This window comes from Eschrichtius robustus, chromosome 20 (genome assembly GCF_028021215.1).
Source record: "Eschrichtius robustus isolate mEscRob2 chromosome 20, mEscRob2.pri, whole genome shotgun sequence".
Classification (NCBI taxonomy): domain Eukaryota; kingdom Metazoa; phylum Chordata; class Mammalia; order Artiodactyla; family Eschrichtiidae; genus Eschrichtius; species Eschrichtius robustus.
Window position 1 is genome coordinate 45915613 of NC_090843.1, and position 11605 is coordinate 45927217.

The window sequence follows — 11605 nt, forward strand, 5'->3', positions numbered from 1 at the left end:
AGAGAAGCAAGAAAATCACTATGGTTTTTATCATCTCCTTGAATTAAAAAAAAATTAAAGACGACATGAAGTACGGTAATATGTCTGACTCTTTAACAAACATGATACAGCAAGTGCTGACTCCTTTTAATAGTTACACTAAAAGGCTCTATCTCAGTTTTAACAACAGTATTATTTAATAATATTTTGGGGACTATTTTCTTATCTTTAGAACCTTATCTTTAGTACATTCTTCTAAGCATATTCAATAACAGTAAATTTTAGAAAATAGCAATAAATCATTCAAACTTTTAATCTGCTGAGTAAGAGGAAGGAACTTGCTTTGTGATGCCATTTTTTAACTGAAACAAAGTCTAACTACCAAATGAGACTGCTTTCTTTTCTCTTGCAATTCAAAAAGAAAATTCTAAGTATGTTCTGAGAAATATGACTATTAATTACCTGCTCTCAGGATGGGAATGTTGAAAGAAACACTTAATTGGATTTGAGTTCTAATGTTTACTCAAAGAGAAGGGGGGGGGACAAAAATGGCCTCACAACTTAATGGTCACATCTTATTCTGCATCAAATGATCAAAACAATCTAATAAAGATCGGTTCCCCGACTCCCTACCCAAAGCACATCACAAAGGTCAGAACCCTAGACCTTCACTTTAGAATGACTGTTACACCAAATCTAACATTTCTCTTTGGTCCACATTTATAAGTCACATTACCAAAAATGCGTCCTTATGAAAAGATTCTCCTTAAATTTAAAACTAACCAGGCTTGAAGAGCCTTCTAATGTAACACGCTTTCTGGATAGTATTCCCTACGTGTGTACTTTGTAAAGCACAGTAAAAAGTAAGTTGCTATTACTAAAATTAGTAAGTACAGGCTCCTCAAATCAGAAAATTCTAAAAAAAATATATAATACCTGTAAAATTGCTAATATTCACCTACCTATATTAACAATTAAAACATTTTTTAGGGTATTTGAAATACGTGCATAGATTTTGGCACTTTTTTCTTTAATATTTTTGTCCCTGAGAAGGACATTAAATACATTAAAATGGTTAAAAAATAAAATGGAAATAAAAAGTAAGCATTGATAAGTCTCCTTTTATAGGCAGGTTTTTATTTCATCTCAGGTATAAAGCAGAGGTCCAAATTTTACTTTTTAACATTTAAATCATGTGCATTCATTTACAGCTAAACTAACTGTACAAATAACACATCATAAGAATCAAATATCAATACTGACAACTTCCACATTCTTTATAACACAAAACTGTGAAATTCATACACCATCAACACTTTTCTGGAAAAAAAAAATAAAAGTTTAAAGCTAGGACTTTGTTAGTGAAAACTGTTTAATACCCAAAGTGTTATTTCCACTTCCCAACACCTCAGTACTTTTACTGTTTCCTTACCCTCCTGATGATTCCATGTTTTGCTGTGCCTGGTTATTGTAAGATTGCTGGCCATATGAGCTCTGCTTTTGACTCTCATAACCACCATAGGACTGTGAATAACCTAAAGATTGAATGGATATACCATTTAGGAAAGGTTCTGATTTTAAATTTCTAAAACAGCAAATTTAACAAATCAGTCCAACCTGACTGGCTTTGTCCGTAACTGGAGTAGCCGCCATAGTTCTGCCCATATGAAGAATCAGTAGTTTGCCCATAGCCAGAATAGCTCTGAAATTTAGGCAAATACAAGTTTCATTGCATATTTAAGATTAAAACTATTTATAAAGAACTCAATTTATATTTAACCTACTTGTGGTGATTGTCCATAACCTTGGCTGCCTTGATTCCCATAGGAAGAATAACTGTAAAAGAAAAGTGTACTACTTGAAAGAAATGTGCTAGAATTTAAAAGCTTAAATTAACCCTATCTTCATTTTCAACTTTCAACTCAAATACAAGCTTCTTTCCTGAGAAACTGTCGATCTACCTACCTCTTCGAGTCTAAATTGAAAGGTGATAACCAAAGACTGCCAAAGACACAAATGAAATCATTCCCAGACCTCTTAAATGCCAAAGACACAAATGAAATCATTCCCAGACCTCTTAAATGCCAAACACACACCAGAAGTTTTGCTTCGACAATCTCCCACAAATCAACAAAACTTCACCAGAGCTAGAAAATTCCAAGAGAATTATGCTTGGATGGGTGGGAGGCTGGGGGTGGAGGGGAGTGACTACACGGTAGCAAAACCCATAATAAATATCTGAAGCAGAAAAATAATGACTCTTTAAGTTAGAGCTTTAATCAATTTAGCTGCGCTTTGACAGATTAATTTCTTCCTACCATTTGCCTTAAATTTGCCTCTGACATCCTAGAAAAGGCACAGTGTGGCACTAAACGTCCAATTTTTAGTGCCTCAGTAATGAGAGGCATGTATATCTTCAGAATACTATCATAGAACAAAAGAATATTGTATCCCCAGTGTCATAGCATAGGATGGTATAGTTTGTTGACTGAATGAATGAATACATGCAGCTTTCTCAGAGTTGAACTTTCTTTAATTTTAGCGCATATAAGCTTTAACAAGTCAGAAACAAACTTTCTGAATATATACCAAAGAAAAATAAAACATATGCCAAAAAAATCTTACTATTTTAGAGCTATCAAGTGCTAACAGAATTTCTTAACTTTATAAAACATATTTCATTGAATAAACATTTGCTAGTTGCCTACTATGAGGGTCTATCCCATGAGAATAAAAAAATCAAATCAGTTTTGCTTCCATGAAGCTTAAAACTTGATGACAGAAGGTATCTGAGATGCTCTTCCGAATATCTCACACTGAGCTGCAAAACACTTATAGTACAAGTGAAGGCTGTATTTCTGGTAAGCAAGAGAATCCTACTGCATGTATACATTCACATAAAAACTGACTTTTCTGTTTATTGTGAGCATGGTGAGGATGATTTTTAAAATGCTAAACACTTCTATCATAGTGCTTCAAGAAAATCCACTCCAGAAAAAACACATTTAGCATATTATATACAATCAAAAAAATTAAATGCTTTTTCTAAGCTGTTATAGTTCAAATACTTAAATCCTTTTAATAATTGTTTCTTCTAAGTAATTTCTTAAGGAAAACAATCTTTATAATACCTATGAGATTTGTTTTAATCTCTAGGGGGCACCTATATTTACTGATTCAAACAGCCTTTTAAAAAAAGAAAAATATCTTACAGCACCTATGTACATAGGCTGACTCTTTCCCCTTCACAAGCTAAGATTTAACTCTTTTAAGACGTCAAGATATCAAATCTCAAGAGGAAAGCCTGACTACATTTATCTTTTTTTCTCAGTTCTACTCATTCATGGTATTATTGAAATGTACGTATACTTTACCTTTGCTGCTCACCCCCAGACTGACCGTAACTTCCAGAATCTAAAACACATAAAAAGAATTTTTAATCTTATTTAAAATTAGGCTTCCCTCAAAGGCTGACTTCAGCTCTTACAGATGCAATGTGATAAGAAAATATCATAAAAATTAACTACACAAAGAAAAACTAGAAGTTAAAAATACAGTGCAAGGAAAAATCTGTGCCAATAGTATTAGCTATTTACAGTAACTACAGCTTTGAAAACAACTACTCTACAAACCTGTCCTGATGGTCACAAAAACCAAGTGAACAAATGAGAAAGTCAGTGAAAAACCCATCCTTTTAACAAAAACTCAAAAGCTCAAGCTGTATTATCTTTATATACAAAAAGACATCTGTTAAAAAACTAATCAAGATCAAAAAGGGGAAAATACACACTCTTAAGATAAATCCCCAGGATTACATTTACTTCATATCCTTGCCAGCCTAACATATACACCATTCCCTTGTATTGGATTGGATTGCTCTGGCTGTCAGCAGCAACAAAAAGATCTCCAAAGACTTGGTAAAAGCAGCTAAGCCACTTGGTATATACCGACTCAGCAATACTTACCTCTAGCTTCCTTGTTGGCAATAAAAACTACCAAGGAAGGCATGAGTTGAGTAATATATGTCAAAAAAATAATAATAATAATAATTTGAACTGTGAACTTTCCTCGATACTTTAAAATGTCGGTTATTCCAAAAATTTTTGAAGAGGCTCTACCCTTTAGGCTTCTCCTCAAATGAGTGACCTAATTTTATTAGTGATGAGTAAGAGAAGAATATCATATGAAATACTCTTTCAACTGCAAAAATATGACTGATAGTCTTCAACTGCTATTAGGCCCAACCTTATCTAATCTGAATAAAACCATTTGTTGTTGAACAGTTCTGAAAACCCACCAAATATCAAATCACATCAATGACTTTTTCATTCAATTCATATAAAGCTACAATATGAAAACACTGTCACTGGCTGTATAGGTGGGTGGCATCAAATTTGCCACTTTTCTACAGTAGAGATCTCCAATCAGACTGAACAAGAATTTTTTTAATCCTTAACTACTAAAATATTGAATGAAATCCTGACACAAACTACTTCTTTTATGAATGTGGACATAAGGCTACCTGAGATGAAAAATAAAATTGTGCATCACTGCCCGTAATAATAAGATGACTAGATTTGTAACTAACCAAATAAGAAAAATATGAAAAGGATACAGAATCTAACTGGATCATAAAGAGATTAGATGCATCTATCAAATGGCAAAGGAAGTTAGTTTCAACCAATTGAGAAACTAAAAAGGATTACAGTGGGAGGAGGGGGTGTATGAGTAAAACAAATATACATACACTGGAGATGCATGAAGCTTTAAGTTAAATTATATCCCAAGGCACTCACATGGCTTCTCCCAGTGACAGAGTGGAGTCCGAGACCTTATTGTACTTTGGCTCAGGCAAAAATTATAGAAGTACACAGCACACATGTCATATGACCCTGGCTTAAATCTAATAAGTATCAGAGCTCTTAACCCAGTCACCTCAGCTCTCTGAAACTGTAAATCTGACTTCTTTAGCTGGCTGACTTTAAAACTCTAGAATATAAAAATAAGCGTATTGACCAACAAGTCCAGCTCTTAGTGAAAGTAGATGTTTTACATTCACCAGAGAAAATCAGTTTATAAATGTTATTTATGGCATTTTAAACAACTGCTCATTATGAGTACTTGACACTTGAGCCTTGTATCTGGGCCCATGAATTATTTAGAGGCGCTTTTATTTCCAAGTGTATAGGGTTTTGATACTCTTTGTGGTTTTGTCTTCTTATTCCATTGCAGCCAGAAAAGGTATTTTCTGCACTATTCCATGTATTTGTTAGGATTTGGTGTTTTTCGCTTTTCCCCTTGGTAAACACTTCCACTTGCATAAATGTCTCCTATGTGCTTGAAAAGAACTGTATTATCTAAATGTTGAAAGAATTCTGTAAATCTGTAAGATGATGCTTGTTAGTTCTATCATTCATATTCTTACTCATGTTCGGTCTACCTGATCTATTAATTACACAGAGAAGTATGTTTAAATTTTTTTTAATTCCCTGTTTGACTCTGTATTTGTCAATTTCTTTTACTGAGTTTTTTTGCTTTCTACATTTTGAGGCCATATTGTTAAAGCACATAAAAGTACAGATTTACAGCTTCCTGGTGAATGTCTTTTTTTTTTTTTTTTTTTGAATTTCCTTTTAACATTACATGAAGACTATCATTAAAAATGTCCAAACTTTATTTTGACTGGTAATGTAACTAAACAATCTTCCTTTTGGTTGATGTTTGCCTGATTAATATTTTTCTATCTCTATACTTTTAACAGTTCTTATTCTGATGTTTTAGGTATGTCATTTTTGAGAGCATACATCCAAATCAATTTTTCCCAATGTGAAAATCTTTGTCTTTCAACTGATGTTTTCATATTTTTATTATTGTTACTTTTTATTTATTCCTACCAGCCTATACTAGACTCTCTACTTACCAGGGTCTTTTTTTTTCAACTCCTTAACTTCCTTCTATTGGATTTTCCTTACTCCCTTTCCCCCTCTACTGCTTTGGAAGTTAGACGTTCAAATTCTGTTCTTTTAATAAGTTACTATTCGTAATTTAAAGAGTATGTTCAATTCTTAACATGCATTCTTGATAAAGTTCAAAATGATCTTCGACCTCCACTAGCACACAAGGATTTTAATGCTATAATGCCAATCACAGTCTTCACCGATTATTTTGCTTCCACTTTTTCTTTCCGTTATCTTTTGCTTCCACTTTAAAACTCTAGATTCCATACAGTCAACACTTTTTATCTACTGCATTTGCTTCCTCTGTATCTTTTTGCATCCTACTCCTCCCTTTCGGATTTCTTTTATTAGTTCTTTCAGCAAAGGCCTGAAAAGTGGTATTCTTAGTCTTTTATTTGCATAAAAAAGTCAAGGTCAAACGTTATTTTTCCTCTAAATTCCAAAGATCATTTAGTGGCTTCTTAAAACTTTTAAGAAGTCTACCAATCTTACCTTTTCTCTATTTCCTCTGATAGGTTTGTCACTGGTATTTCATAATCTGCAGTTTCACCTTTATGTATCTAGGTACGAATGGATTATGTCTCATGTTTGAGACTACTGCTTCTTGATCCATCAATTTTGGAAAACTCTCAACTATCTATTAATTCTTCACCATTTACTCCTTCTCGAACTCATATTAGATGTATGACAGGGCTTCACAATCTATTTCCTATGCTTCTTAAAATTTCAATTTTCATCTCTATCCTTCTGAACTGAATCCTGGGTAATTGTATCTATTTTCTACCTCACTAATTATTTCTTCTGCTAGGTCTATCTGCAATTCAACTTAGCCACTTTTTCCATTTCTAGAAGTTACACTTGGTTCTTTTTCAAATCTACGTAACCATTTTCCACGTCTTGGTCTTAGTGTTGATTCCTTCTTTTAGGTTTCTAATAATTTTAAACACATTAATACTCGCTTAGCCACTTTTTCCATTTCTAGAAGTTACACTTGGTTCTTTTTCAAATCTACGTAACCATTTTCCACGTCTTGGTCTTAGTGTTGATTCCTTCTTTTAGGTTTCTAATAATTTTAAACACATTAATACTCGCTTTCAGACTATCTATTAGGGATTCAAATGTCATTTGTCACTCTCATTTTGGCGAATTGTTTTCCAGAATTCTGCAATGTTTTACTGTGAACTTATGTTCTACAAGGCTTGTTTTTTCTGTAAGATTCCTCGTGACCTAGGCTCTGAAATTTCCTCAGAAAAGGTTTTTTGTTTGTTTTTACTAGGAACCCCAAGGTTACTGTCAGTCTAGAACCAATTTTTATGTTAAATTTCTTGGCCTGAAGTTTCCTGGACCTCATAACTAGTCTAAATGTACACCGAAACTGTATGAAGCACAGGTCCCAGGTTACAAATTCTCAGGAAAAAACTTTTTTCCCTCACTCAAGGCCCAGGCTTCCTTGTTATCTCCTATGCTGGTACAAAGGTTTTTCTAGTTCATTCTTTCACTGAAGATACAGTCCTTCAAACATCTAGGTTTTATGTAAGGGTTCCCATTACATGGCTCTAATGGTCTCAAGGCTGCATCTCCTGTCCTTAGTTATTTGGGCAATAAACTCCAAGTCTCTGAATTAATGAGACCTACACCCTCCTCTATGACTACCATGCTGGCTTCTACTTCATTTCTGGCAGCAGGGGCTCACCCTTTGTTTTATGTAAGTTCTTGCATTTTTAGTTATTCGTAGACAGAGGATTTACAAGTTATCTTAGTCTGCCATAGTGCCAAAAGAAGTTTCTTGACTTCGTAATTGTTATATGTATAACTGATATTAGATTTGATTTTAACTTCAAAGGTGTCAGATAATTCACATTTGTCTGAGAGTCTGACTCACAATATTTACAACTCTGATTTATTTATTATGTAAGCATTTAGTTTATTAGGCTTATAAGTCCGTCCTGTCAGGCACCTGTAGTGGCTGAGTCAATTTGATAAGTTAAATTTACAAGTATAGTTTGCAATGTTTAAAGGACTTAACTAAACTTAATGCCATTAGTTGTTTAGGGGAGAGTCTGCTCTGTTAAATTTATTCACTTAAACATTCATCAAAAACAAGTCAAAAGCATTATTCCTATTTTTATACAAAGTCGAAAGTATTATTTTTATACACAAATTACAAAATGTACAGAGAGTATATAACAACACTAAGTAGAACTTAAAAGATTCTAACTCTAATTGACTTAATGTAGAAACAAGCAATTATTAGATAGTTCTTTTTGACATGAACGTCAATTTTGATGTTAAAAAAAACTCAAATTATAAAATGACAAGTAAGTGCTGTCTTGGTAATTTTGAAGACCAGTGATAATGGATGACCCAGCTCACACACTATTATGACTCACTGAAAATCCTGGATTTTACAAACGGTACACCTCTAAAATATAACTTTCCATAAAAGCTACCCAGTCCTACAAAAATAAGCCATTGCTTTAAACCAATCATTATGTCAAAAATCGAGACAGGTCAATGGTTTTTAATGAGCACTGTATCCATTGAAATGGTAAATTTCTGCATGAAGGTGGGAGAATCTTTAAAAAATTTTTTTTTACATCACGGACGGGTTACACACCCTCCTGAGTGTACTTCTATGGAGCTTTACCAGACTTCACTCCAAATTATGCACCTGGTAAAATATGTACCAATGTCACCTTTGGGGTAAGAAATTATTTCTTGCTTGAGCGAGAATTAAAGAGACAAATTCTGTGCAATTAACAGCCTCTTACATCAGATAGATGCCCCTTCCCCTTAAAGATCAACCTTCTGGCTTAACATCAATGTTAATCTAAAGAATGTTTATCATTCCCCTGTCCAACCATTCTTGCTAATTTGGTCTCCTCTCAGCCTGCTGCTTCCTTTTTTGTCACATATTTCCACTCTTCTGCAAAACTGGATTACTTGGGGGTGGGGGGGGGGTTGTGTTTTTGTTTTTTTAATATCAACAGGTTCTCCCTTAAAAAAATGTAAAATACTCTGCCAGCAGTCATTTTCACCCCAACCATAGGGCTTTCCGGGACGTGTTCTGCTTTTCCACCTGAAAAGTAACATGTAATTCTCATGATGGTTCCTAGCAAGTGGAGAGCCGGGTCTTTCTTTGCAGCCTGAGATGTGCCTAACAACAGAGGGCCTTGTGTGGCAGCTTGGACTGCTAAACCAAGAGCAGACCCACGTCCCGGACTTTATATTCTGCTTTCGCAAGATCTAAACGGGCTGTCCTGATAAGACCAAGGCCTCTTTTTCTCTTCCACACAACGGGGGTGCCTCTGCCAATTTAAGTGCTTGATGGAAGACTGCCTTTCCTTTGGTCTGTATGTTTCAAAGTAAATGCCACAGGGACCTATAAGAGCCCATCAATAATAGATAGGGCTCACTTTCAAGCTCGTGCAGGAGATACACAACTGAAGAGGTGAAGATGACAGAGAAGGGTGAAGAGGAATTATACGCAAGCACCCCCATCTCGAATCCGGGAAGCTGGTGCGGAGGGAATGACGACATGTATGTAGGATTTCGTGTCAGGCTACGTCGTTTAAAAGGGCTCCCAGAGCGTCAAGGCCCCCACCTGATGAATGGGTGAGTCAGGAAGGCCCAGCTCCACGTCACGGATGGGGAAACTGAGGGACGAGGCGGCGAGATGACTGGCCGGAGGCCTCGCTGAAAGATCGGAGGCGGAGCGGAGAACCAGAAGCACCGATTCTCTCCGGCCGATGCTCTAATCACGGGCTCCCCCCGCCCCTGCGATGGCGTAGCGGCCTCCGCCCCCCGATTCACACACCCTCCCCCGGGAGCAGCACGTCGCCTCGGGTTCCAAGGACAGGGCCAAGAGGGAGGGGGCTCGAGGAGCTCCCGCCGGGATTTGCAGACGGAGAGCGTTGGGAGCGTGCGTCCCTCCAGTCCAACATGGCGGCGGCAGCGTCCGCCCTCCCCACCCCCCCACCCCAGCCTCCCTCAGGGCCGGAGACTTTCCCGCGGGGCCCTCCGATGGGCGGGAAGACGGCCCAACCCCGCCGGGCCCCTTCTCGCCGCTGCCGCTGCTCGCTGAGGGAGTCACCTACCCGACATGACTAACGGCCGCGGCGCAGAGCCCCCACAACCCGCCGAGAACAAGGAATACCAGAACCAAGCGGCGCTGCGGCCGGAGCCGTACTGAGTGCGGCGCGGCGAGCTGGCCCCGAATGCGGGACTTCGGCAGCCAATCAGAGGGCAGCGGGCGGTACCACAACGCCACGGCTCGAGGGGTGGCTCTGTGCCAGACCAGAAACCAGAGGACTTCAGAATCCCCGTTCCCCCCTCCGCGGACGGTACCATTATTGAGAGGGAATTGTGGAGAGGCCGTACCACTGCCGTGATCGGCATGGGGGAGGGGACTGAACCTACCCGGTACGTCCTGATTACAGTCCTTTTTCACTTCATTGGATCTAATAGAATTCGAGGTTGGGAAGCGAAAGAGGAGAGGCCTTATAAACGCAGGTTATATGGTTAGAAAAGGAAATTTCGAACGGTATGTGCTAGTTCGCTCCGCTTGGGCTGCAGAAGGCTTGAGCCACCTGGGGGCGTTGGGAGTTGCTGAGCTCCGGGCCGGAAAGTCGTGACGAACTCCGGGACCAAGTCGCCTCCCGGTTTGTTGTAACTAACTTGCCGAGTAACAGATAGACTACAAGGTGATACTGGAACAAACGTGTGCCTTAAAACGAAATCACACACAAACCGGACCCTGAGGATGTGTCAGGGTAGGGGGTCGAGCTTTAGTTTTCGGTGCTAGGATAATAGCTAATTCTAATCGTCAGGCACCTTGCATCATCTCGTTTACTTCTCACAACAGACTGATGAAATACTATTCCCACGTTACAGACGAGAAGGCAGAATTCACTTGCCCTGGGTCGCACTACTGGTAAATGGCCAATGTGGAATTGGAATCCTGGTAACCTGGCACCACTGCCTGTGGGTCTAACTATTCTGTTGCCCTGCCTACAGGGGGCTCGAGCTCTCGAGTCTGAGGTGAGGCTATCAAAGCTCAGAGAGCACACAAGGACATTTTCCCCAAGGGCGACGTGACATCTGAGACAAACCATAGGTGATGTGCTGAAGCTGACCACATCTTAAGTGGGGAAAAGTGTTTTTGATGATTTGGGGCTTCCGCGGTCGTCCAGCGGTTCAGACTCCGCGCTCCCAATGCAGGGGGCCTGGGTTCGATCCCTGGTCAGGAAATTAGATACTGCATGCCGCAGCTAAACACGTGGCAACGAAGATGCTGCATGCGGGCAACTAAGACCCGGCCCAACCAAATAAACAAATACTTTTTTTAAAAAAAGTGATTCAGGGTTTCCCTGGTGGCGCAGTGGTTGAGAGTCTGCCTGCCGATGCAGGGGACACGGGTTCGAGCCCTGGTCCGGGAAGATCCCACATGCCGCGGAGCAACTAAGCCCGTGCGCCACAACTACTGAGCCTGCGCTGCGCGTCTGGAGCCGTGCTCTGCAACGAGAGGCCGCGACAGTGAGAGGCCCGCGCACCGCGATGAAGAGTGGCCCCCGCTTGCCCCAACTGGAGAAAGCCCTCACACAGAAACGAAGACCCAACACAGCCAAAAATAAATAAATTAAATAAAATAAATTTTTTTTAAAAAGTGA

At 38.7% G+C, this 11605-nt stretch overlaps 1 protein-coding gene and 1 long non-coding RNA gene across 2 annotated transcripts in view; one reads left to right on the forward strand and one right to left on the reverse strand.

Annotated features, from left to right (window-relative positions):
• The window catches only part of TAF15 (TATA-box binding protein associated factor 15), a 30085-nt gene extending 19784 nt beyond the window's left edge, over positions 1 to 10301 (reverse strand). The window contains exons 1-5 of the mRNA XM_068529623.1: positions 10034 to 10301; positions 3354 to 3393; positions 1764 to 1815; positions 1597 to 1681; positions 1412 to 1514 (exon numbers count right to left, since the gene is read on the reverse strand). Coding sequence (XP_068385724.1) covers positions 1412 to 1514; positions 1597 to 1681; positions 1764 to 1815; positions 3354 to 3393; positions 10034 to 10286 — 533 coding nt within the window. The 5' untranslated portion in view covers positions 10287 to 10301. The remainder of the gene's footprint in view (positions 1 to 1411; positions 1515 to 1596; positions 1682 to 1763; positions 1816 to 3353; positions 3394 to 10033) is intronic.
• Positions 9944 to 11605, forward strand: LOC137754168 (uncharacterized). The gene is made up of 2 exons (XR_011071754.1): positions 9944 to 10358; positions 10830 to 11605. It is a non-coding gene; the product is annotated as an uncharacterized lncRNA (long non-coding RNA).